Source organism: Pongo abelii, chromosome 17 (genome assembly GCF_028885655.2).
Source record: "Pongo abelii isolate AG06213 chromosome 17, NHGRI_mPonAbe1-v2.0_pri, whole genome shotgun sequence".
Taxonomy (NCBI): Eukaryota; Metazoa; Chordata; class Mammalia; order Primates; family Hominidae; genus Pongo; species Pongo abelii.
Window position 1 is genome coordinate 34,558,856 of NC_072002.2, and position 27,191 is coordinate 34,586,046.

The 27,191-nt window shown below is 46.7% G+C and overlaps 1 protein-coding gene across 5 annotated transcripts in view; it reads left to right on the forward strand.

Annotated features, from left to right (window-relative positions):
• The first annotated feature begins 651 nt into the window (after positions 1-651).
• The window catches only part of ENOSF1 (enolase superfamily member 1), a 38,884-nt gene continuing 12,344 nt past the window's right edge, over positions 652-27,191 (forward strand). Inside the window, 9 exon segments of one of the 5 annotated variants that reach the window (NM_001132187.1) lie at positions 700-814; positions 6,599-6,707; positions 15,818-15,933; positions 18,841-18,927; positions 19,265-19,291; positions 21,878-21,950; positions 22,048-22,086; positions 22,521-22,603; positions 24,544-24,578. In NM_001132187.1, coding sequence (NP_001125659.1) covers positions 731-814; positions 6,599-6,707; positions 15,818-15,933; positions 18,841-18,927; positions 19,265-19,291; positions 21,878-21,950; positions 22,048-22,086; positions 22,521-22,603; positions 24,544-24,578 — 653 coding nt within the window. In that variant the 5' untranslated portion in view covers positions 700-730. 5 annotated transcript variants of the gene reach the window in all.

A 27,191-nucleotide genomic window follows, 5' to 3' on the forward strand; every position in this document is an offset into this window, starting at 1 on the left:
ATTTTTGTTTTTAGTAGAGGCGGGATTTCGCCATATTGGCCAGGCTGAGTTCAAACTCCTGACCTCAGGTGATCCGCCCGCCTCGGCCTCCCGAAGTGCTGGGATTACAGGCTGAGGTACGGTACGGGTACCGCATCTGCATCAGTACAGGTGTAATAAATGATGACCTGCCTCTTAATTTATCAGGTGGCAAACTGAGGCTGTGGGCACTTAAAGAGACCTAGCATTTTCTAGCGCACTGCTCTCCTGGGTACGCTGGCGACAACCAGCGGCCTCGGGTCGGGAGCTGAGCCACCGGCCGGAATGTGCCGCTGAGCTAATGCACTCGCTCAGACTCGACTTCTCCCTCTAGGGCGCCGCTGCCGGGCAGGTCCCTTCACGAGTCTTCAATCCGGGCAGAGCAGGGTCCTGCGGAGGCGCCGACCTGGCGCGAGGCCTCCTGCCCGCCCAGGTTCCCCGGCGGCCCTGAGCGAACCTTCTCGGGGTCAGCTCTTTCTAGGCTGAGAAGGGAACGGCAGAAGGCGGAAGGCGCCCCGGGGAGCCCGGAGCTGGGACTGGAGCTCGCGTGGGGCCAAGTTCACGGGGTGCGGCCGCGCGGCCAATGAGCGCCCTCTATGCCCTGACGGTGCCCCGCCTCGCCGCGCTGCCGCGCTCCCGCCCCCCGGAGGCGCACACGGGATCCCGACCAGTCCTGACCGCACGGGTGGCGCGGCCACGGGGAGCAGGGGCCATGGTGCGCGGCAGGATCTTCCGGCTCTCGGTCCGGGACGTGCGCTTCCCCACGTCGCTTGGGGGCCACGGCTCGGACGCCATGGTAAGCGCAGCCTGCGGCCCGGGTCCCTCCCGCCCCGCCGACTGCAGATCTGCAGGCCCCGGGTAGCTTCCCGACTTCGAACCCATTGTTTCTGTAAAGTGGGAGGCGCGCCTGGGAGAGACACTCGCTTTTCATGCCTTGGATCAATTGTATAAGTATCCAGAAACCTTCCACTATCCTGGGTTTTTTCTTTGCTGGAGTTTAGAATATCCTGGTTTTACTTTTGCGACTCACATTTTGCTGGAAATGGTAGAATGCATAATAGGCAATAGCAGCAAAATGATTTTGTTGGGTTCCCGCCAATAAAACCCTAGAGCACAGCGCTCGCTGGCTTCCTCTGTACCTTGAACGCGACGGGGTTCGCGGTGAGGGAGAACGGGAAGCCCGGGGCTGGGAGTTTTGAGTGGTGATCCCGCTTCCACAACTTGCTGTGTGACTTGGAGAAGTTCCAAACCTCTCTGGGTCTCTTGGACCCGTCTATGTAATGAAGGTGTCACAGTCGGGTTGAGAAACCAAGCGCGTGACAACTGCGTCACATGAGAGGGCGCTCTCATGAAACTACCCGCAAACACGGTTAGAAAGGATTGATGCAAATGTGAGTTCGTCTTAAGAGATGTAATAAAGTAAGGGCAGGAACTCTGACTCCTGCCTAAATATTGAAGGTCTTTTTTGCTTACTGAGAGTGTTAGAATGTCAGGCCTTCCCTCCCCTCCCCCGTCTAGAGCAGTGTTTCCCAAATACAGTGGGTTCTGTGCAGGATCTTCAGGGACCCTGTTCCCCACTGGGTCCTCACTGCCCGTCTTAGTCCACTGATGAGATGGGCCGCGCTAGAAAAGCAGAGTTGTATGGGTATGTAGTGAATGTGTGAAAGTATGCTGGGAAGTGAGGAACGGCAATGTTAGGAAAATGGTTACCAGTAGGGAGGGAAGGAAATGGGGTCAGGGAGGGGACCACGAGATCTCTAATTCCCATTGTAATGTTTTACTTCCTAAATTGGGTGGATGGCAAGCTGGTGTTCATTACATTATCTATACTCTTTTTGTACCTGAAATGTTTTATAAAAATAGACCTCTCGTTAAAGTCATTAAATGCAAAACAATGTCCTTTTTGAGATTAAGTTCATCCTGCATTTTTTAATTTTTATTTTATTCTATTTTTTTAATTAATTAATTTATTTATTTTGAGGCAGGGTCTCTTATCTGTTGCCCAAGCTGGAGTGCAGTGGTATTATCATGGCTCACAGCAGCCTGGACCTCCCTGGCTCAACCAATCCTCCCACCTTCAGCCTCCCAAGTAGCTGGGACTACAGGTGTGCACCATGACGCCCAGCTACTTTTTGTATTTTTTGTAGAGACGGGGCCCAGGCTGTCATCCTCTTTAAAATCTTCATGTTTCCTTTCTTATATGATGTTGGTAAATAAACACCCAGCAGGCAATCCTTTATGGAACTCAAAATAAATGTTGGAAATTTTACTGGCTTGTAGAATCCAAACACTTGATCTCATGCAACTGCTTTGCCTCTGTGAAGCTTTAGCAGCTGTGGCTAAGTCACACAATCTTTCTAAGCCTAGGTTTCTCATCTGTAAAATGGGTATAATAATATTCACTTTATACATGTAAATGAGATACCTGTAAAGAGCCTGGCTCAGAGAAGGCTGTCAGTAAAGTTGGCTATAGGTGAGGCATGAGGGCTCACACCTGTAATCCTAAGTGGAGGCCTAGGCAGGAGGATCACGTGAGCCCGGGAGTTCAATTACATGAGCTGTGATCCTGCCACTGCACTCCAGCCTGGGCACTGGATGACACAGTGAGATCCTGTTTCTAAAGAAAAAAGGAGGGCTTGGCTGTAATTACTATTCACTCTGAGGAAACTGAAGCAGAAGGAATCCCTAATCTAGACTTGACTTTGAATTTGTGAAATGTTAAGACAGCCTGGTTTGGCTGAGCGTGGTGGTTCAAGCCTATAATCCCAGCACTTTGGAAGGCCGAAGCAAGTGGATCGCTTGAGCCCAGGAGTTCTAGACCAGCCTGAGCAACATAGTGAGACCTCGTCTCAACAAAAAAATACAAAAATTAGCTGGGCGTAGTTGCGTGCACCTGTGGTCCCAGCCACTCAGGAGGCTGAGGGGAGGATCTCTTGAGCCCAGGAGGTCGAGGCTGCAGTGAGCTGTAATTGTGTCACCGCACTCCAGCCTGGGTGACAGAGAGAGACCCTGTCTCAAAAGACAGCCTGGTTTACTGTAGAATAATTCAAGAAGTGGAATTTGCCTCTGGGCCTGAGTGGTGTCTAACACAGGGTGAGGAGACATTATCTAACACCTGTATTGCAAGCTCATAAATACTTAAGCATTTTATCTTGGGGGGAGATAGGGCGTATGTTGTGTGCCAACTCTCAAGTGCCTTCTTATTAGAATCAGCTGTTTTGCAGTTCACCTTGGAGATGGCTTCACATGCCCTCGAGGCATGCTGGACCATCAGCACTTAGCAGCAAAGTGAGCCTCCCTGATCAGAAGCAGGATATTTTCAAGAAAGAGCAATAAAGCTGTCCTCAAAATCTGCTAAAGACTCCTGCTTTTTTTTTTAGACAGAGTCTCGCTTGTCGCCCAGCCTGGAGTGCAGTGGTGCGATCTCATCTCACCGCAACCTCTGCCTCCCAGATGCAAATGATTCTCGTACCTCAGCATCTGGAGTAGCTGTGATTACAGGTGCGAACCACCACGCCCGGCTAATTTTTGTATTTTTGGTAGAGACGGGGTTTCACCATGTTGTCCAGGCTGGTCTCGAACTCCTGAGCTCAGGTGATCCACCTGCCTCGGCCTCCCAAAGTGCTGGATTACAGGCATGAGCCACTACTCCAGGCTTACCTCCTTCTTAATCTGAAATCTACTTCTGTTCCTTTCTTCTCTGTGAATTGCCCTTGTTAGTTCTCCTTCGGCTGTCCTTACCCTCGGATACGTTTTCCGCTGTCGGCCGCCTCCTCTTCATGTGCTCTCCCCCTCGTGGCCTCCTGCCTTTCTGACAGCTCCTTCTTCCTCCACTGGCCCCTTCTTCCCTCTCTGAGGCTCAGGCCTCAGCGTCTTTCCGGTCTCCCTACACACTCCCATGAAGACCCTCTCCGCATTCTGACTTCGGTGCCACCCTTTATACTGGAGACTCCCAGATCTCATTTCCGGATCTGCCTCCTTAACTTATAGGTCTGGATACTTCCTGTTGGGTTTTTCACCTTCATGCTAAACACAGTTTGTCTAAATCGGAAGTCAACTTCCATACCCTGCCGCCCCTCCCTCCTGACCCGTCTTGGATCATTCTGCTAATCACGGGGACCCAAAAGCTTCAAGTCACTTTTGGCTCATCTCGTCCTGTTGACCCTCATCTGAGGCTTCAGTGAAAGGTTTTCTTTTTCCATTGCTTCCTCTTCTTGGAACCCAGAAACTGCCGATGGGTCTTTAATTCTTGGAGTCTCCTTCTCAGCCCCATTGCTTAACTCCTTCAGGAACCCAATGACTCAGCCAACCCAGGATGGGCACCAACACTTGAATACACTCCAGTCTCTCCCTCTTGTGACCCCTTTACTTTCTACACTGCTGCTGCTACCTCGCCTGAGATATTCCTCCCTCCCAGACTCTTCTCTCCCCTTCCCACTGCTGAGGAGCTCCCCTTCCTTGACCGGCCAGCTCAGATTCTGTCTTCATCATAAAGCCTTCTGCCTCTTCAAGAAGCACATTCAGCTAACAGTGCTTTCTGCCGGTCATTCATAGTTTGTATCTCTCCCAGGCCTTAGCATGTTCTGCCTTATATTATTAAGGTTTTTTTTTTAACCATGTCTTTTTATTTATTTATTTTAGAGATGGGGTCTCGCTTTGTTGCCCAGGCTAGTCTCAAACTCCTGGGCTCAAACAGTCCTCCTGTCTTGGCCTCCCAAAGTGTTGGGATTACAGGTATGAGCCACCATGCCCGTCCTATAACCAGGTCTTCTCAAATGTAACCTCCTCAAGGGCAGACATATCTGTAACCCCCAGCAAGCTGCACCAGCTCTGACACGTAGTTGGTGCTCAGTGATGCATCACACTGATTTCCTGCCACAGGGCTGTAACACCAGACTCAGGGCTCCCAGCCATCACATACAGCTCCCTCAGCCACGACACCCCCAATACAGGGATTTAAAATCTGCCTTCATAATTTACTTGTGGCCGGGCGTGGTGGCTCACACCTGTAATCCTAGCACTTTGGGAGGCTGAGGCAAGTGGATCACCTGAGGTCAGGAGTTCAAGACCAGCCTGGCCAACATGGCAAAATCCCATCTTTACTAAAAAAAAAAAACAAAAAACAAAAAACTGGGCATAGTGGTGGATGCCTGTAATCCCAGCTACTTGGGAGGCTGAGGCAGAAGAATCGCTTGAATCCAGGAGGCAGAGGTTGCAGTGAGCCAAGATCATGCCACTGCACTCCAGCCTGGAGAACAGAGAGTCAGTCTCAAAAATAATAATAATAATAATAAAACATTATTTACTTGTGGTGTGACCTTTTGCAAATTACTAAACCTCCTTAAAACTTCATTTCCTCTTCTCTAATAAGGATAAGAGCACCTAGTTTATAATACTGTTATAAGATTAAATTAAACCATGTAGAGCTGTTAGAATATAGTGTGTCTGGCACAATAAATATTATAGAATAATAACAGTAATAAATTTTCATAACCTTATGCGCAATTCTTCTTTATGAATGCATTCAGATCTTCTGCCTGGCTTTTTGGGGTCTCCATTATTCCACGACATAGAACAAAACAAAAAATGAGTGAATTAATCTCGAAGCTTTACTTCTTCATTTTCCCCCACTGGTGTCTGAACTTTTGCCAATGTATTTTCAGCCCTGCTATAAACTGCTATAAGTGAGATCACTCCAATTTTATGCAACAGTTTTCTGAACCTTTGGCTTGTTCAATTTGAAGCTGCTTGTGAATGTAACTTTGTTTAAAGAGCTGACAGAGGTAGCTGCGAGTGAAAACTCCTTGGCTTAAAATTGAGCCCCTTCCGGGCATGATGGCTCATGCCTGTAATCCCAGCACTTTAAGAGGCCCAAGCGAGTGGATCACTAGAGCTCTGGAGTTTGAGACCAGCCTGGGTAACATGGAAGTCTCCATCTCTATTTTTTTTATTTAAAAAATAAATAAGTAAATAAAATTGAGCCTCATTTTTTGACCTAATTGAAAATGGGTGATAAAAATGTATACATTGCGACCAGGTGCGGTGGCTCACACTTGTCATCCCAGCACTTTGGGAGGCCGAGGCAGGCGGATCACCTGAGGTCAGGAGTTCAAGACCAGCCTGGCCAACATGGTGAAACTTCGTCTCTATTAAAAATACAAAAATCAGCCAAGTATGGTGGCACATGCCTGTAATCCCAGCTACCCGGGAGGCTGAGGCAGGAGAATCGCTTGAACTTGGGAGGCTGCAGTTGCAGTGAGCTGAGATCGCACCACTGCACTCCTGCCTAGGTGACAGAGCAAGACTCCATCTCAAAAAAAAAAAAAAAAAAAAAAAAAAAATATATATATATATATACACACATTGCTCTTGTTGAAACATTTTGGATCTTTCAGGAGGACATTCCTTTTCTCCATTCAGAGCCCTTTGTTTTATTTGGGGTATAGCAACAGTTCCTTCTATGGGAGCTCTTGTGGCATGGCCCCTGTGGCATTGTCTGTCCTCATGTGACATCATTCTCATGGTTCTTTTCGGGTTTCTCACACTGGCATTGTTTTGGCGGGGAACTTCTCTCCCGCAGCACACAGACCCTGACTACTCAGCTGCCTATGTCGTCATAGAAACTGATGCAGAAGATGGAATCAAGGGGTGTGGAATTACCTTCACTCTGGGAAAAGGCACTGAAGTAGGTGAGTTGAAGATTCTCTCGAGGTTCCAGAATGCTTAATTTTCAGATGAGATTCTAATTTAGATTCTTAGATTCATTAGAATCTTGATTTAGATTCAGTTCTGATCTTGTTTTTCTCTGTATTTACACTGCTCAAAGTGAGTAAAAACAGTGTTTCATGGTTTGTTATTTATTTCACTGGGAGAAATTTAAAAGTGACAGAATTTGGCTTCTCTCCTTGTAATCATCTCTAACCTGTTAGAAAATCCTTGGCTGTTAGTCTGTTTCTCTGTGTCAACTGACAGCTACAAGGATGTTTTTCACCTGCCTTTCACCCGGGGCCACTGTCGAGCTTTGACAACCTGCAGTGGGCGAGTAACCAAGGGCAATGAGAGGGAGGAGACATGAGTTCCCATAGCAAAAAAGGCTCATTGTGATGTGCACAGCAAGTCTACTCGCTTTTCAATATGTATATGTATATATTTTTGAGACAGAGTCTCACTCTGTCGCCCAGGCTGGAGTGTAGTGGCGCAATCTCAGTTCACTGCAACCTCTGCCTCCTGGGTTCAAGCAATTCTCCTGCCTCAGCCTCCCGAGTAGCTAGGATTACAGGTGCCCACCACCATGCCCAGCCAATTTTTGTATTTTTAGTAGAGACGGGGTTTCACCATGTTGGCCAGGCTGGTCTCGAACTCCTGACCTCAAATGATCCGCCTGTCTCAGCCTCGCAAAGTGCTGGGATTACAGGTGTGAGCCACCACACCCGGCCTTTTCAAAATATTTCACACCAAATCGGTTTCAAGTTCACTATTTTCATGGCAAAAAGGGCTTTGGCCCCGCCCAATCTCAGAGGTCTCCTTTGGGGAAGAGCAGATTCTTTAAGATGCATACTGAGCCGTGTATACATCATTCTTTTTTTATTTGCATATTCTGTTTTCTTAAACAGAAGACACAGAACATAACTTTTTTCAGAGCTGGATGTGATCTCAAATGGTGATCTTGAGCCATCTCATTTTTTAGAGAGAAGAAAACTGAGGGTCAAACAGCTACCCAGCAAGTCATGGCAGAACCACCTGACTGCCCAGAGCACTTTCTCTTCAGAACTTTTAAATGCAACTCTTTTTGAATACATAATACTTACACATGGTACAAAATTCAAGAAGTACAAAACAGTGGCCTTCGCCAGATCAATTTCAGTGGATTATAAGGGCCTGAAGTCAAATTATGATAGATTGAAGGGTAAGGGTCTAGAAGGAGGGAAAAGAGTTTCTCTAACTTCGGTGGTAGTGTGATACCTCTCCCTTGGATATTTGCACCATCAGCGCTCTCAGTAGTTGTAGAAAAAAATCTTGGCCTATTGAGAGATTTTAAATTGTTAAGCATATAAAAGAAGTGTGTGAGTTTGTGAGTGTGTATATGTGTGAATGGCAAGGGAACCTTCCTTGAACTTTCAATGGACACTACCCAGGTGGCTGCTGTTTCTGCTCTTCACAGGGCTGGTGGTCAGTTGTCCAGCAAGTCAGTCCTTCTGCAGACTTCTCCTGAGTGCTGCCATGCATCAGGCACCAAAGTAATTTTAAAAAGAGAAAGATAGGCCGGGTGTGGTGATTCACGCCTGTAATCCCAGCACTTTGGGAGGCTGAGGAGGGCAGATTGCTTGAGTCAAGCAGTTCAAGACCAGCCTGGTCAACATGGTGAAACCCTGTCTTTACTAAAAATACAAAAATTACCTGGCCGTGGTGATGCATGGCTGTAATCTCAGCTACTCAGGAGGCTGAAGCACGAGAATTGCTTGAACCTGGGAGTTGGAGTTTGCAGTGAGCCGAGATTGCGCCACTGCACTCCAGCCTGGGTGAAAAAGCGAGACTCCATCCCAAAAAAAAAAAAAAAAAAGATAAAGAAGACAGAATTCCACATCCAAGGAGCACACGAACTTATTGGGGAAGTAGACATAAAAGAAATGATCATAGTGCAGTCTGAGAATTATTATTTTTTAAAACTATGTACAAGTTTTACAGAGAGGATATATTAGGCTGTTCTTTTTTTTTTTTTTTTTTTCTTTTCTTTTTGGAAACAAGAGTCTTGCTCTGTCGCCCAGCCTGGAGTGCAGTGGCACAATCTCGCTCACTACACCTCCACCTCCTGGGTTCAAGCAATTCTTATGCCTCAGCCTCCCGAGTAGCTGGGATTACAGGCACACACCACCATGCCCGGCTAGTTTTTATATTTTTAGTAGAGATGAGGTTTCACCATGTTTGGTCAGGCTGGTCTCCTGACTTCAAATGATCTGCCCACCTTGGCCTCTCAAAGTGCTAAGATTATAGGCATGAACCACCACTCTGAGCCAGGCTGTTTTTGCATTGCTATAAAGGAGTACCAGAGACTGGGTAATTTATAAAGAAAAAGAGGTTTAATTGCCTCATGGTTCTGCAGGTTTTACAGAAAGCATGATGCCAGCTACTCAGCTTCTAGGGAGGCTTCAGGACACTTAACAATCATGGTGGAAGGTGAAGGGGGAGCAGGCATGTCCTATGTCGAAAGGATCAAGAGAAAGGGAATGGGGAGGTGCTACACACTTTTAAGCCAGCAGATCTCACGAGAATTCATTCACTATCTCAAAGACAGTACCAATAGGCTGGTGCTAAACCATTCATGAGAAATCCACCTCCATGATCTAATAATCACCTCCCACCAGGCCCCACCTCCAACACTGGGGATTACATTTCAACATGAAATTTGTGCAGAATGTCTAAACCATGTCAGGGGGTAACTTCACTCTGTCCAAAAGGCTCAGGGAAGGCTTCAGAGCAGGAGTAATGCTTTGAGGTGAGTCTCGAAGAGCAAACAGGAATTTGCCAGGCAGAGAGAGGAGACCATACTGTGAGTCAATACCCCTTTTCTCCATTAAGTAAACAACTTACTGTTAAAGTTTTCCCCAAAGTAGTAACCACTTACTAAGATAGAGCTGTGAGCTGTGTTTCTGCTTATTCTGCCACTTTTATTGTCCTTGTTTGTAAGTTGAGTACTTTATGAAGCCGCTGTCTTTCTCCATACTGCAAACCCTAGAGCACAGCCCCCAAAGGTCGCATAAAACTCAGCAAGCTTACAAGATATGTTAGGCCATTGGACCCACTCTCTGTTAAGAGCCAAGACTTTAAATTTTGCTGACTTGGGCACACATGGAGGGGCCCTGGGCACTAAGATAGATAAGAAGCTCTTCTGGGATGGGTACTGAGCTCAGTGTTCAGGGCCTTCACTTCCCCTCTCCTCCTCCATTCCCAGCCCCACACCGCTGTCTTGGTGGATGTCTCAGGCACAGATAAATCAATTTCCATCTCTCCATGACTTTAATTAATGACTCTTTTGTGCTAAGGGTTTTGGCTTCCGCCTTTTTCAGACCACAACATGACAGAACCCATTTTAACATTAACCTTGCTACATATTTCAGGTGACTCACTGCAGTCTCACTAAATGTGTTATACAGCACTCACACTAAAGATGAAAAATTCCATTAGCTCATCCTGGTTCTTCTGCTTACTTACCTAATCATCTGTTTATGATTTAAAAAAAAATAGGGTTACTGTGAAGAGAGTGCTTTTGTGTGAGAGAGGCAGAGAGGGAGGGTTGTTTTTCAAATGTATAGAATATACCAATGTAGTTTTTGGTTGGGTATTTTTTAAAATCATGACTTTATTAAATTTACTTAATATTCATTTTTATCCTTTTTTCTTTATGTTTTTAAAGTTTTTATTATTTATTAATTTATTTGAGATAAGGTCTTGCTCTGTCGCCCAGGCTGGAGTGCAGTGGTGTAATCACGGCTCATGCAGCCTTGACCTTCCAGACTCAAATGATTGTCCCACCTCACCTTCCCGAGTAGCTGGGCCCAGGCACAAGCCACCATGCCTAGCTAATGGGTTTTTTTTTTTTTTTTTTTGAGAGACAGAGTCTCGCTCTGTTGCCCAGGCTGGAGTGGAGTGGCACAATCTTGGCTCACTGCAACCTCCACCTCCAAGGTTCAAACGATTCTCCTGCCTCAGCTTCCCACGTAGCTGGGACTACAGATGTGTGCCACCATGCCCAGCTAATTTTTGTATTTTTAGGAGAGACAGGATTTCACTATATGTTGGCCAGGCTGGTCTCAAACTCCTGACCTCAGGTGATCCACCCACTTTGGCCTCCCAAAGTGGTAGGATTGCAGGTGTAAGCCACCACACCTGACCTGGGTTTTTTGTTGTTGTTTTTTTTTTTGAGATGGAGTTTTGCTCTTGTTGCCCAGGCTGGAGTGCAGTAGCACAATCTCTGTTCACTGCAACAACCACCTCCCGGGTTCAAGCGGTTCTCCTGCCTCAGCCTCCCAAGTAGCTGGGACTACAGGTGCCTGCCACCATGCTGGGCTAATTTTTGTATTTTTTGTAGAGACGGGGTTTCGTCATTTTGCCCAGACTGGTCTTGAACTCCTGAGCTCAAGCAATCCGCCTGCCTCAGCCTCCCAAAGTGATAGGATTGCAGGCATAAGCCATAAGCCACCATGCCTGGCCTGTTTCTGTTTTATTTTATTTATTTACTTATTTGTCTATGTATTTATTTATTTTTGAGACAGAGTCTCACTCTGTCAACCAGGCTGGAGTGCAGTGGCGTGATCTCGGCTCACTGCAACCTCCGCCTCCCGGGTTCAAGCAATTCTCCTGCCTCAGCCTCCCAAGTAGCTGGGATTACAGGTGCCCACTATCATGCCAGCTAATTTTTTTTTTTTGAGACGGAGTCTCGCTCAGTCGCCCAGGCTGGAGTGCAGTGGCACGATCTCGGCTCACTGCAAGCTCTGCTTCCTGGGTTCACGCCATTCTCCTGCCTCAGCCTCTGGAGTAGCTGGACTACAGGCGCCTGCCACCACGCCCGGCAAATTTTTTTTTTTATTTTTAGTAGAGATGGGGTTTCACTGTGTTAGCCAGGATGGTCTTGAACTCCTGACCTCAGGTGATCCACCCGCCTCGACCTCCCAAAGTGCTGGGATTACAGGCATGAGCCACCGTGGCCAGCCTTTTTTTTTTTTAAGACTTTATTTTTTTAGAGTAGTTTTAGGTTCACAGCAAAACTGAATGGAAGTTCCAAAGATTTCCCACATACCCCTGTCCCCACACAGGCACAGCCTCCTCATTATCAACATTCTGCCCAGAGTGGCCCATTTGGTACAACTGATGGACCTGCATTGGCACATCATGATCACCCAAAGTCTGTAGTTTACAATAGGGGTCACTCTTAGGTTTGGACACGTGTGTAATAATATGTACAATGTAGACTAAGTTAGTTTTTAAAAATATATAGAAAAAGATATACAAAGAAGGAATTTTTAAATAGACAAAATTTTTAAAAACCCAGCCTTAAGAGTTTATGACACCACTCTTACTTCAGACACCCACAAGTCACCCACAGACTTTACTCAATGTCCTTCCAGTGCTAGAGGCTCCAGAGAACTGAAGTCCCTGAGCAGATAGAATCACAAGAGAAAACCCCCTGGGTTTAGTTGCCAAGAAGCTGCTTTCAAGGGCCTTTTTTTTCTTTTCCAAGTCAATTTTCTGCCACAGCCAAAATTTCTCTTTTTTTTTTTGAGGCGGAGTTTCGCTCTTGTCGCCCAGACTGGAGGGCGATGGCATGATCTTGGCTGGCTCACCGCAACCTCTGCCTCCCAGGTTCAAGTGATTCTCATACCTCAGCCCCCACAAGTAGCTGGGATTACAGGCATGCGCCACCACGCCCAGCTAATTTTTGTATTTTTAGTAGAGACAGGGTTTCACCATGTTGATCAGGTTGGTCTCATACTTCTGACCTCAGGTGATCCGCCTGCCTCAGCCTCCCAAAGTGCTGGGATTACAGGCATAAGCCACTGTGCCTGGCCTCACAACCCAAATTTCTATTGAATGCAACAAATTCCAGTCTCCTGTTGAGCAAGAAAAATCCATACACTGTAGATGAACATATAAGTGCTGCTTGTGCACTCTGAGAGTCATAAAAATGAGATCATCCTTAGCTTTTGTTAAGTGCATTTGGTATTGTGACACGAACCAGAGGTATGCTTCAGTCAATGATTTATAGCAACCATCAAATCCCTGAGATGGTGGTTTGGTGTCGATAATAACGTACCTCACTGTGAGTCACTGACTTACTTCAGATTTTCTTTAATTCAAGAGCATCAACCTTCAAGAAGTGAGGAGGATTCTGTCTTCTCACAATTCTAGGGAATGAATGTCTGAACCAGAATGATTGTGTATCCCGTTAACAAAAGCCCTAGAGATCCTGGAATGGCTGGTTCAGCCCTAAATGCTACATGTGACCTAAAGTGTGCAATCATCCGAGAGCTGTTTCACCCTTAGCCAGGCATGTGCTAAAAGCTTGGGGCATCACTTTCTTTCTTTTTCTTGAGACGGAGTTTCGCTCTTGTTGCCCAGGCTGGAGTGCAATGGCATGGTCTTGGCTCACTGCAACCTCCACCTCCTGGGTTCAAGTGATTCTCCTCCCTCCGCCTCCCAAGTAGCTGGGATTACAGGCACCCGCCACCATGCCCAGCTAATTTTTGTATTTTTAGTAGAGATGGGGTTTCACCATGTTGGCCAAGCTGGTCTCAAACTCTTGACCTCAGGTGATCCACCGGCCTTGGCCTTCCAAAGTGCTAGGATTACAGACGTGAGCCACCGTGCCCAGCCTGGGGCACCACTTTCAAACTGTCCTTCTCAAGATCTTATTGACAGTAAAACTGTACCTCTACAACTGTCCTATTAAATGACTGAAAACTTTTACTATTGAATCCATGGCAGCACCAAACAAATTTATCAAAACGTTTTGGAATACATTCCTTTCTTTGAGGCTAAGTTGATGGCTTGATTCAATTATTGTGGCCATTTACACAACGTAGGCTAAATGTTTCCTAGAATTGGCAAAGGATCGAAGGGTTACTTTACTTATTCATCATCTTAAATAACACAAGAAAGCCTTTTTATTATTATTATTATTATTATTATTTGAGACAGGGCCCAGCTCTGTCACCTAGGCTGGAGTGCAGTGGCACAGTCTCAGCTCACTGCAATCTCTGCCTCCAAAGCTAAAGTGATCCTCCTACCTCAAGTGATCCTCCTACCTCAGCCTCCCGAGAGGCGGGGACCACAGGCGCACCACCGCAACTGGCTAATTTTTGTATTTTTTGTAGAGATGATGTCTTGCCACACTGCCCAGGCTGGTCTCAAATTCCTGAGCTCAAGTGATCCACCCACCTCAGCCTCCCAAAGTGCTGGCATTACAGGAGTGAGTGCCAGGTCCAAGAAATCCTTTCAAAGTAAAATACCACGGGACATGGTGGCTCATACCTGTAATCCCAACACTTTGGGAGGCCGAGGTGGGAGGATTGCTTGAGCCCAGAGTTCCAGAACCTCCCCACCCCCTGCCCCATGCAACATAGCAAGACCTTGTCACTACAAAAAATTTAAAAATTAGCTGGTGTGGTGTTGCGTGTAGGTCCTAGCTACTCAAGAGGCTGAGACAAAGATTGTTTGGGCTAGGCATTCAAGATTACAGTGAGGTGCTGGGTGCAGTGTCTCACGCCTGTAATCCCAGTAATTTTGGTGGCCGAGGCAGGTGTATCACTTGAGCTCAGGAGCTCGAGACCAGCCTGGGAAGCATGGTGAAACCCCATCTCTACCAAAAATACAAGAAATTAGCTGGGCATGGCGGCTCGAGCCTGTGGTCCCAGCTACTCAGGAGGCTGAGGTGGAAGGATCACTTGAGCCCAGGAGGCAGAGATTGCAATGAGCCTAGATCCCGCCACTGCACTCCAGGCTGGGTGACAGAGTGAAACTCTGTCTCTAAAAAATAATAATAATAATTCAAGGTACCAAAAATAAATAATTGATGGTAATGCTGACCCAAATTAAATTTAACCTTCAAATTACTTATGAAAAATGTAGTATATCATAAGAAAGTCAATAGTAAGAAATTTCATGTTTAAGACAGTGTTTTCATATATTTTAACATTTTACATAAAAATAGTATGCTAATTGCAAATTCATTTTATTTAATGTTTAATAGTTTATGTTATGAATTCAAGACATTTTCTATACTTGTCACTAATGAAAAGGCATTTCTCTTTTTAAAAATTCTATTAAGTCAGCCTTCTTATTCCTTAGGAACATGAACTAGCATGGTTTGGTTTTGAATCTGATTGTTCAAACACTTTACAAAGTGAGTAGGAAAATAATTTGGGAACATTATTTAAACTTGTCAATCTATGATTCTGTTTTTCATGTGACAGCCAATCACAATGTGTTCTCTACTCAGGAAGTTTAGCTCAGTATATGGATTAACACGTGTTCTTCTTGTGTGATATTTCTTATGACAACCACAGAAAATATATGGGGCCGGGCACAGTGGCTCATGCCTGTAATCCCAGAACTTTGGGAGGCCAAGGCAGGTGGATCACTTGAGCGCAGTAATTTGACACCAGCCTGGGCAGCATGTCGAAACTGCATCTCTACAAAAAATACCAAAATTAACCAGGTGTGGCAGCACATGCCTGTAATCCCAGCTACTCGAGAAGCTGAGGTGGGAGGATTACCTGAGCCGGGGAGGTCAAGATTGCGGTGAGCTGTGATCGTGCCACTGCACTCCAGCCTGGGTGACAGAGTGAGACCCTGCCTAAAAAAGAAAAGAAAAGAAAACATATTTGATGCAATTTTAAAAAGAATATACCTTTGAGATGGAGTCTCACTCTTGTTGCCCAGGCTGGAGTGCAATGGTGCAATCTCAGCTCACTGCAACCTCTGCCTCCTGGGTTCAAGCGATTCTCCTGCCTCAGCCTCCTGAGTAGCTGGGATTACAGGCGCGCACCACTGTGTCCTGCTAATTTTTGTATTTTCAGTAGAGACAGGGTTTCACCATGTTGGCCAGGCTGGTCTGGAACTCTTCATCTCAAGTGGTCCGCCCGCTGTGGCCTTCCAAAGTGTTGAGATTATAGGCGTGAGCCACCGCGCCTGGCCTAGATTTAATTTTTTCATAAAATGTTCACATTTGTTTGTGATGTTTTCAGGTGTTAATTTCCTGACCTAATATAGAAGCATAAACAAGAGTTCAATCCTTTTTAAATAGTTGTCTGTGCTGTGAATGCCCTCGCCCACCATGTGCTCAACAAGGACCTCAAGGACATTGTTGGTGACTTCAGAGGCTTCTATAGGCAGCTCACAAGTGATGGGCAGCTCAGATGGGTAAGGGATCTATTTTATAAAATGCTTACATAAGTAATATTACCAAGGTCTGAGATGTCCTTTGAGTGCAACAAATGTGAAAATAGAGATGGGTTTATTTATTTGTTTATTTATTTATTTTTTTGAGATGAAGTCTCACTCTGTCACCCAGGTTGGAGTGCAGTGATGCAATCTCGGCTCACTGCAACCTCCGCCTCCTGGGTTCAAACAGTTCTGCTGCTTCAGCCTCCTGAGTAGCTGGGACTACAGGCATGCACTAGCACACCTGGCTAATGTTTGTAATTTTAGTAGAGATGGGGTTTGACCACGTTGGCCAGGCTGGTCTCGAACTCCTGACCTCAAGTGATCCACCTTCCTCAGCCTCCCAAAGTGCTGGGATTACAGGGGTGAGCCACCATGCCCGTCCTAGAGATGGGTTTATAATTTTAAAGTAAAACATTTTATTCAGTTAAATTCGGGCCTGAGTCATTTAGATCATCAGTATTTTGAGGTAAACAACTCATTTCTGTAAGACTGATGATCTAAATGACTCAAGCCCAAATTTAGCTGAATAAAATGTTCTCCTAAGGAGATGAGGTCCTAAGATTTGGGTCCTGAGAGCTATCTCTTCTCTAAGGACCTCATCTCCTCCTCCCTGAATTGGAAAGTGCTCTAGAGGATAAAGTACTAAATGGGCAATCTTTTTATGAAGAAATAATGAGTAGTATTAGAGATATAAGAGAAGGTCAGGCCGTGCCGGTGGCTCACTCCTGTAATCCCAGCACTTTGGGAGGCCAAGGCAGGCAGATCACGAGGTCAGGAGGTCGAGACCATCCTGGCTAACACGGTGAAACCCTGTCTCTACTAAAAATGCAAAAAATTAGCCGGGCGTGGTGGCGGGCGCCTGTAGTCCCAGCTACTCAGGAGTCTGAGGCAGGATAATGGCATGAACCTGGGAGGCGGAGCTTGCAGTGAGCCGAGATCGCACCACTGCACTCCAGCCTGGGCGACAGAGCGAGACTCTGTCTCAAAAAAAAAAAAAAAAAAAAAAGAGACGTAAAAGAAGGTCATTAAAGAGAAAACAGTAAGAGAAGAGCAAATTTAAAAAGATGGAAGACCATCGTACCTTTTATGTGTTTGGTATTTGAACTATAAATTCAAGGCATGAAAAAGTGAGGCTCTGGAGAAAGGATTCCAACACAGTAAGGTGAATTCAATACCCTGACCTTTGTCTTTGTCCCGTGATACCAGATTTTGTCTTTTCCTAACCTGGCTCAGTCTCCCACCCATGCACTGAGAAGGGCACAAGAGAATGTACTTTCAATAGTACCTGGGATTTCATCTTTTACTTTATACAGAGAATATTAAACTTACCTTGAAAGATGTCACCTTGAAGAAGTTCCCATTGGCTGAATCTGGGACAATTTGAGCATCCAAATAAATATGATAGTAATGGCTTATAACCCATTGAATAAAATCCATGAGTCCATTCAGATAATGAACAATCAGCTGGGCACAGTAGCTCATGCCTGTAATCCCAGCACCTCGGGGCTGAAGCAGGAGAATCACTTAAGGCCAGGAGTTCAAGACCAGCCTGGGCAGCATAGATGAGACCCCCATCTGTACTTTTTAAAAATAAAAATAATAAAATAAAAAATTTTTAAGGAGGTAATAAACAACAAGGTCAAGCCCACCATTACAGCTGATTAAAATCGAATAAACATAAATGGAATGATAACATCAGAAAATCACCATAACTGTCATAGCTACAATTAATTGAGGCAAGAGTCATCAAGGGATGCCCAAATTTTAGGACAATAATAACCTCCTTACTTGGAAAATGAAATGGTAACTTCACAGTGGAGAAAGCAAATGGACACTAAGTTACCCAAGTGGTAAAAGTTAACAACCCTAATAATAAAACAAAATGACATAATCATTTATGTAGTATTGATGCCAAAAAATGTATTACCTGAATCTAGTCATGAAGGAACTCCAGATCAACCCAAATTGAGGGATGCTGTACAAATCAACTGGCCTGTACTCTTTTAAAATGCTAATAACATTTTAAAAAGAAGAAGAAAAATTATTCCAGGTAAAAAGAGACTAAAGAGGCATGACGACTAAATGCAATACATGATCCCAGATGGGATATGGATTAGGGTAAAATAAAATACATTATTGGAAAAAACTGGTGATATTTGATTATGGACTGGCCTTTAGATAACAATATTCTATCAACGTTGTATTCCCTGAGTGTGATCATTGTACTACGGTTATGTAAGAAAATATCCTTGTTTTCAAGAACTGTACACTAATGTATTTAGGGTTAAAAGAGCATGATATTTGCAACTTTATTCAAATGGTTCAGAAAAAAAGAAGTACGTATGTGTGTGTGTGTTCATATGTATATACATACATATACATACATACATATATATAGAGAGAGAGAAGAGAGGAAAACACAGGTGTTTTTCCTACTATTCTTAAAACTCTTCAGTAGGTTAGCAACTGTTTTTTTTTAAACTTAACCTTTAGGTGGGTTTCTATTGTTGCCTTTTAATTCTTGAGATATGTCCCTGGATGGAAGACCTAAATATCTTTCTCTCTCTCTGTTTTTTTTGTTTTTTTTTTTTTGAGACAGAGTCTTGCTCTGTTGCCCAGGCTGGAGTGCAGTGGTGCGATCTTGGCTCACTGCAACCTCCACCTTCTGCGTTCAAGTGATCCTCTCGCCTCAGCCTCCCGAGTAGGGACTACAGGCACACACTACCACACCTGGCTCATTTTTCTATTTTCAGTAGAGACGGGGTTTCACCATGTTGGCCAGGCTGGTCTTGGTCCCAAAGTCCTGGGATTACAGATGTGGGCCATCACACCCAGCCCTCTTTCATTTCTAAAAAGTGCTGTTGTACTTTGCTTCCTAACCAGATTGGTCCAGAGAAGGGCGTGGTGCACCTGGCGACAGCGGCCGTCCTAAACGCGGTGTGGGACTTGTGGGCCAAGCAGGAGGGAAAGGTAACTCCTCTCACAAATGCTTAGAAGGCTCCTGGGAGCTGCACGATACTGATTTTCCCTACGCACAGAGGAAAGACAGACACACTGCAGCCCCCAAAAGGAAATACAGATAATTGCTTTGGTGTTTTTTTCTCCTCTGAGAGGTTTTGGCAGTAGGTAGCGAACTGTAGGAGGAGGAGAAAAGGAGACGGGATGGCAGAAGACGCAGGCAGCAGTAGAGGGGGGTGTGGGGACCTGGTGGCTGACAGCCAGCATTTGCTGCCAATGCATTTACTGTCAGGAAAAAAATGGGGACTTTACACATATGTCTTATAAATCCTTTCTTTTTTACTTCAAGCCTGTCTGGAAGTTACTTGTGGACATGGTGAGTAGAATCGTTAATGTTACAATTGTTTCTGTAAATGAAATGGATTTCATGGATAACATGCCTTTTGATGATCAGTAAATATATTCAGGACTATCTGTTGATCACTATAGTGATGATAAAGCAAAAAGCCAATAAAATATGACGTTCCTTTTCTGATATCTGACGTAACGGATGGCTGTGCTCATGCAGGCAGGGTGGCATGAGGGGAAGCAGTGAGGGGGTCCTGCCTCCCCCACCGTGCATGTGTAACACACGGTGCCAGTTCTCTGAGCCTCCGTTGCCTGACTATAACAAGAGGATCATCCTAACTTCTCTAGGAGACTCATAGAATTAAAGATCAATGAGAAAAGCAGCTCGTAAACTCTGAAAAGCCAGACGTTATAATATTATGCAGATATTATCCAGGCCAGGCATGGTAGCTCAAGCCTGTAATCCCAGCACTTTGGAAGGCTGGAGGATGGCTTGAGCCCAGGAGTTTCAGGCTGCAGTGAGCTATAATTGTACCACTGCACTCAGGTGACAGAGCAAGACCCTGTCTCAAAAAAAGAAAAAAGATAATATCCAGTCACTTTGACACCAAGAGTAAGATCAGGCCATTGTAACCTCTACTGTACAATTCCAGCAGGGAAGGAGCTCAACACTGAATTCTAAAGCTATGCATTTGACTGTTTTCTTTCTCCTTAACCTTTTCATAGCAGGGGTGAGCAACCGGATGCTGAGGAGGAAAAAACTGGGCAAATTAAAGGGGAATGAGCTTCAGACCCCATGCAGAGCTGGCTGTGAGTCCAGGTTTCACTGCTCACCAGCTGCATGACCTTGAGCATGTGACTCCCCCACTCTGAGCTGCGGTGGCCTCAGTGCGACACCTGGGTGGTGGTTAAAAACCTCGTGATCCACAAATGAAGGCCCTTGTTATTAGTTGGCAAAAAATTAAGGAAAAACAAAGAACACCATGGCCTTGAAGAATGTTGGGCAGGAGACTGCTCCTCCTCTGGAGGAAAGTGAAGACAGGAGGCTGTCACATCGTCTCTGACATGGAGAGTGGCTTTGGGGCCATCTGTAGGGGAAGGACACAGAGCTCTTGAGCCCCCTTCTAGACTCAAGGTCGGCCTTTTACAGGGGTGAAGGAGGTAGCCACCAAAAGGGAATGATTTGCAGGCCACCAGAAATGTGCCTGAGGTCCCACCTGTGGACCCTCCATCTTTGGACCCTGTTCCCTTTCAATGCCAGTACTCTTTTCTTTTTTCTTTTCTTTTTTTTTTCAGACGGAGTTTCCTTCTTGTTGCCCAGGCTACAGTGCAGTGGCATAATCTCAGCTCACTGCAACTGATTCAAGCGATTCTCCTGTCTCAGCCTCCTGAGTAGCTGGGATTACAGGCGCCCGCCACCATGCCCAGCTAATTTTTTGTATTTTTAGTGAAGACGGGGTTTCACCATGTTGGTCAGGCTGAGCTCGAACTCCTGACCTCAGGTGATCCACCCGTCTCAGCCTCCCAAAGTGCTGGGATTACAGGTGTGAGCCACCGAGCCTGGCCCAGAACTCTTAGAAGTAGAATGTCAGGGTTGAAAGAGCTTTTAGGATTTTCGACAGTTATGGTAGAGTATTATTGGTCACTATAAGATGTTAGTGGGAATGGAACTACTGGCTGTTTTCCAACTGACTGTTCCGTCAGGGTGGGGAGAGGTCTCAGCACGAGGCCCCGCCGAGATGTTGGTGGGTGGTCAGCCAAGTGGGCTGCTCACTCCTGGTTCACCCACTGTGTTCCTGTCAGTGAAGCAAACATCCCCATTTGGCAGGAGAAGAAGCTGCCGAAGGTCACATTGCGAGTGAGCGGTGGCCCAGGGGTAGGGCAGCCTTCTTTCCTCTGCAGTTCACTGCTCCAGGACCATCTCCAGCCTCGTAGCTCACCGTGGACAGCCCTGCGGTGTGGCGCTGATATACAGAGTGATGCCAGGTGTTCATCTCCCCGCTGAGCTCCTGCTGAGTGTTTGCCTGGGGCCAGGCCCTCCTTCCGGGAAGTCATGTTAGCTGGAAAGAACAGGGTGGGGGTGGGTGGCAAGGGATCAGAGCATGAGCGTCTGAGGGCTTCGTCAGGGGCAGTGAGGAGCCTCTAAAGGACTCTACACTTAGGAATGACAGAGTCAAACAATTTAACAAAACCCTAAAGGTTCCTTCCAGGAAAGAATGAGCCCCATGTATCACCATAAGCAACTTCTTAGAAACATAACCCACCCCTGTCATCCCAGCCCTTTGGGAGGCCAAGGAGGGAGGACTGCTTGAAGCCAGGAGCTCAAGATCAACCTGGTCAACATAGTGAGACCCCATCTCTACAAAAATAAAAATAAATTAGCCGGGCATAGTGGCATACACCTGGAGTCCCAGCTACTCAGGAGACTGAGGCAGGAGGATCACATAAGCCGGGGAGACTGAGGCTGCAGTGAGCTGTGATGGCATCACTGCACTCCAGCCTGGGCAACAGAGTGAGACCTTGTCTCTAAAAAAAGAATAATAAATTTTAAAAAACAAAATATAACCCACCTTAGAATTGATTCAGGCCTCTTCCCCTCCTGTCACGTTGCCAGGATCCCAGGACGCTGGTATCCTGCATAGATTTCAGGTACATCACCGATGTCCTGACTGAGGAGGATGCCCTAGGTGAGTTTGGAAGCTTTCTGGGATACACGATGTGCACACACAGTAGTGGCATGCTTTGTTTCCTAAAAGAGTGAGTGATGCTTTTTATTTCTTCCAGAAATACTGCAGAAAGGTCAAGTTGGTAAAAAAGAAAGAGGTGGGTTGTAAGAAAATTTTCTTCATTGTTTTTGCTAACATTGTCCACTTTTGAGTGCCCCTGTCCTTTTGGGGTACACGTTGTCCTCCCAAATGCCCTGTGCTGAGCAGCTAGGCCCTCAAATCAACATTCAAGTCTGCATGGTGAAGCCTCCTGGGTATGACCTCTGACTGCAGAGTTTGCTTCAGCCACTGCTGAAAGGAAGTTTGGCTTTAGGATTAAACTGTAGGGAGGGCCCTTGGGGAGCAGGGCAGTCCATGAGAGTATCCTGATCACCTGGGTTTGACATCCTAGTAATTTGTGGCTGGGTGTGTGTGAAGGGCCGGGTCAGGAGAACAGCTGGACTCTCCAGGGGAAACAGCTTAGCTACAGGCACTTCCAATTCCAAAGGGCCCTGGAAAGTGCAAAATGTTGACGGCGCTGTGTTTTCACAGAGAAGCAAATGCTGGCACAAGGCTACCCTGCTTACACGACATCGTGCGCCTGGCTGGGGTACTCAGATGACACGTTGAAGCAGGTGGGCATTTTAACCTGGCTTTGTAGACAGCTGAATGGGGAGAAACCAACCTGTTTTTCCTTCTGTCCTCATACCACTACTCTCAGTATGTGTATGGTTTCTGACACCAGATGTGTATGGTTTTCCTTCTCATGCCAACCAGTTCTCCAGTTCTCTGTGGACACCAACTGGGTGTCCTGCTATTTTACTCAATTCTGACAGCACATACCTGGAACTAGCCCCAGACCCCACAGGTTAAGGACTCAGTCTTACAGGACTGCCCCATGGCAGATGCCAATCACAAGTCCACGTTGTCACCTGTGCTTCTGACTGGCTTTGCCTCCGATTAGAGGTTCCCACAAACCCCGCGCTGAGTTCAATCATTTGGTGGAATGCCTCATGGAATTCAGGGAAACACTACTTATGTTTACTCATTTATTATAAAGGATGCAACTTAAGAACAGCCAAACTGAAGAGACACATAGGGCAAGGTGTGAGGAGGGGGTACAGAGCTTCTATGTCCCCTCCAGGTGAGCCACACTCCCAGTACCTCCACGTGTTCACCAACCTGGAAGCTCTGTGAACCCTGTTCCTTGGGGGTTTTATGGAGGCTTCAGTATTTAGGTGTGATTCAGTATTTGGCCATTGGCCGTCAATTCAACCTTCAGCCCCCTCGCCTCCCCAGATATCTGGGAATAGGCTAAAGTTTCCAACCCCACAGTCATGCCTTTCAGGTCTTTCTGGTCCCCAGCCCCATCCTGAAGCTACATAGGGGACCTCAGCAGGGCTCTCTCATTCACGTACAAAAGACACTCCTATCGCTCAGGAGATGCCAAGGGTTTTAGGGGCTGTGAGCTAGGAAATAGGGGGGCAGCAATGGGGGCAGAGACCAAATATATATTCCTTCTTATGTCACATGGGCTTTCGATTCCAGCCTCTCTGGGAGAAATTTAATACTTTCCCGTTCACCTTTCTAAATCATTTTGGCTGAGAGCGGTGGCTCACGCCTGTAATCCTAGCATTTTGGGAGGCTGAGGTGGGTGGATCACGTGAGGTCAGAAGTTCGAAACCAGCCTGGCCAACATGGTGAAACCCCGTCTCTACTAAAAATACAAAAAATTATCTGGGCATGGTAATGTGCATCTGTAGTACCAGCTACTCAGGAGGCTGAGGCAGGAGAATCACTTGAACCCAGGAGGCAGGGGTTGCAATGAGCCAAGATCATGCCACTGCACTCCAACCTGAGTGACAGAGCAAGAGTCTGTCTCAAAAAACAACAAAAAATATTATTTTGGATCCAAGGCCTCGTTCTGAAAGTACACAAGCAAATGCAAAGCCATTCACCTTGTGGACCGCAGGACTCTGTGACTTAGTGAGTCACCTTGGGTTCTGGAAAGTGACAGCCTAGGGTATGATTCCCAGGCAGCACCAGCGGCAGACCCACTGCAAGACTGAGAAGTAATGCCTATTTCATGGGGTGGTTTTGAGGATTCAGATACATGCTGTAAGTTGTGTCATGCTCAAGGCACCATGGCTGGCACATGGCATGCAGTCGGCACATGGTTGATTTATTACTGTTTCTCCTTAGACTGTGCCCACTTCTAGAGAGAGTGGAGAGAGGCTGGCTTCTGCATGTTACTCTTATATCCACTCATTCTATGGATGCCACAGAATATTCTAGCTTTAAAAAGAGAGAGAGATCAATGCTATATTCCCCTTCCGGGAAGGTTGTGACCATTAAAAAAATGGTTCCCATAGAGATGAGGAAAGAAAGTCACCCTACAAGTAAAAAGTGATCTCTGTCAGCCAAGCTGTTTCTGCTGTTAATTTCGACAACCCATGGGTGTTACTCTGGTCTATGCTATAACCGTAATGCTTGTGAAACAGATCAGCAATGACTGACGTCCTGGTCAGACCAAGGGGCTCTCTGCAGTGTGTGACCCTGTGCTCCTTTCCCACAGCTCTGTGCCCAGGCGCTGAAGGATGGCTGGACCAGGTGAGTGTGATGATGGACTTGACTTTCCCAGTTGGCGGCAGGAGAGACTCAGGCAGTGAGTTTCTCCTGGCAGGGAGCCAAGGAGTAAAAGGCACCCACGGGCTAGGATCACTCTGACTCATAGGGATGCATAAGAGAAGTTTCCCCTTAGGCCAGGCTCTTTCCCTAAAGGCAGGATGTGAGTCCTAATTGGAATCATAGGACATCAGAGTTGAAAGAGGCTTAGGAGATAGTTTATTTCAGGCACTAACCTAGAATAGAAATCCAGTCTTTACCATCAGTAACAGCGTTGATTCAGCTTCTGCATGAACATCTCCAGAGGCAGCGAGCTTAACTTGGTGAGGCACTTTCCATTCTTTGAGGGCTTTGAATATTAGGTGGGTCTTTTCTACTCTTTTTTTTTTTTTTTTTTTTTTTTTTTTTGAGATGAAGTTTCACTCTGGTCACCCAGGCTGGAGTGCAGTGGCGCAATCTCGGCTTACTGCAACCTCCACCTCCCGGGTTCAAGCCATTCTCCTGCCTCAGTCTCCCAAGTAGCTGGGATTACAGACACCCGCCATCACACCTGGCTAATTTTTGTGGGTTGTTTTTTTTTTTTTTTCTTTTTTTTTGAGATGGAGTTTCACTCTTGTTGCCCAGGCTGGAGTGCAATGGCACCATCTTGGCTCACCGCAACCTCTGCCTCCCAGGTTCAAGTGATTCTCTTGCCTCAGCCTCCAGAGTAGCTGGGACTACAGGCGCCCGCCACCACACCCGGCTAATTTTTTTGTATTTTTAGTAGAGACAGGGTTTCACCATGTTAGCCAGGATGGTCTCGATCTCCTGAGCTCATGATCCGCCCGCCTCGGCTTCCCAAAGTGCTGGGATTACAGGCGTGAGCCACCGCACCCAGCAATTTTTATATTTTTAATAGAGACAGGGTTTCGCTATGTTGATCAGGCTGGTCCTGAACTCCTGACCTCAGGTGATCCGCCTGCCTCAGCCTCCCAAAGTGCTGGGATTACAGGTGTGAGCCACCGCACCCAGCCAGGTGGGTCTTTAATTTCAGGAACCCTTTGCTTCCATGTAATTTCCAGCCAGAGGTCCCAGTTCCCAAGAGCCAGGCTGTTCCTCTTCCACTTGAGTGACAGCCCTCCTCTCCCTCCAGGCCACCTCCTTTCCACACTGCTCATCTGCACTTCTCCCTTCTGACTCTCACTTGTGCAGGTAAAGACCTCTGGCCATCCTAAGACCTTCTCTGGATGAACCTCGATGGTTGATGACCCTGCGTCCTGACACCTGGCAGGATGCAGAGGGACCATCATGTCTTTTGACCCGGTCACTGTGCGTCCCTCAGCACAGCTCATGGTGGCACTTTTTGCCTGTGACATGTCACCAAGCTTCCTATGTGACTTGCAGCCACTCTGGTCTCTGAGCCTCCTGCTACTCAGTGTGTCTTGTGGAGCAGGAGCTCCAGCATCACCTGGGAGCTTGTGAGAAATGCAGCCTGGGCCTCTTGCCAGACCCGCTGCATGGGAATCTGCATTGGAACAAGATCCCCCAGTGATTCCTATGCGCTCTTAAGTTGGAGAGGCCCTGAATTCTTGTTAATGCCTCAGCTAAATAAAGCCTTGAGGAGTGAGAACTTGAAGGAGGCAGCATGAAGCCACAGAAAGAGATGTTGGCATCTGATAGAACTGAAATCACATCTTGCCTTTTCCCCTCATCCCCTGCAAATACCTGCTGTGTGATCATGGGTAAATTACTCAACCTCTCTGAACTTCATTTTCTCTCAGTAGAAATAATATGAGCTTTGGTCCACCTCAAAGTTGCCATATCTCAGAAGGACCAGCACAGGGCAGGATTCAGAGCAGCTGCTGTAAGTGCTGGCTGCTTGCCCTCCCTCTACGTACCCGGGGGAGGCTGCAGCAATGTATCTGGTGAGTCAGAGAAGGCTGTGGGGAGATTGAAAGGGTCTCTTCCCAACACAGGAAGCCTCGCACCCAGAGCCTAAGGCCAGCCACCCTCTCTGGAGCATCACGGATCATGTAGTTGAAGCCCCCAGCTGGTACAGAAGAGAACGGCAGGTGCCTGAGAATGTGCGGCACTCTGCAAGCTGGGGCACTTTGCAAAGCAGCAGGAGAACCTCAGCCAAGGAGGCTCACAAGGAGGATAGGCTGGTGTTCAAGGGGGCAGATGCTGGCCTCCGTGTGATGGTGTCCCCTCCTCCACCTGCCAGTGCCCACACTGAGGCCAGCAACACACTCTTCTGACAGCAGAGTCATAGGGTGTGGACATAGAGGCCCATGTCTCAAGAGAATAGCTGGACATCCACAGAGATTAAGGAGCTCCCTACAAGTGTCTGGATGTGGTGTAAAGGAGACCTCTGCACGGAGGCTCCAGCCGCACTGTGCTATTTCCTAGTTACGTGATCTCATCACTTTCCCTCCCGGAACCTCAGGCCCCTGCACTGCAGGGGACAGACATCCCTGTGGCCTTCCTCTCACTGAGTTAATTCAAGACAAAGCTCTCCTTTGTAAACCAGACCCTTTCCATTCAGGCTATCACAAGGTAGCTCACTCGGCACCCCTTGTCAGCCCCGCTCTCCTCTTCAGTTCTCACGGTGGCTTATTT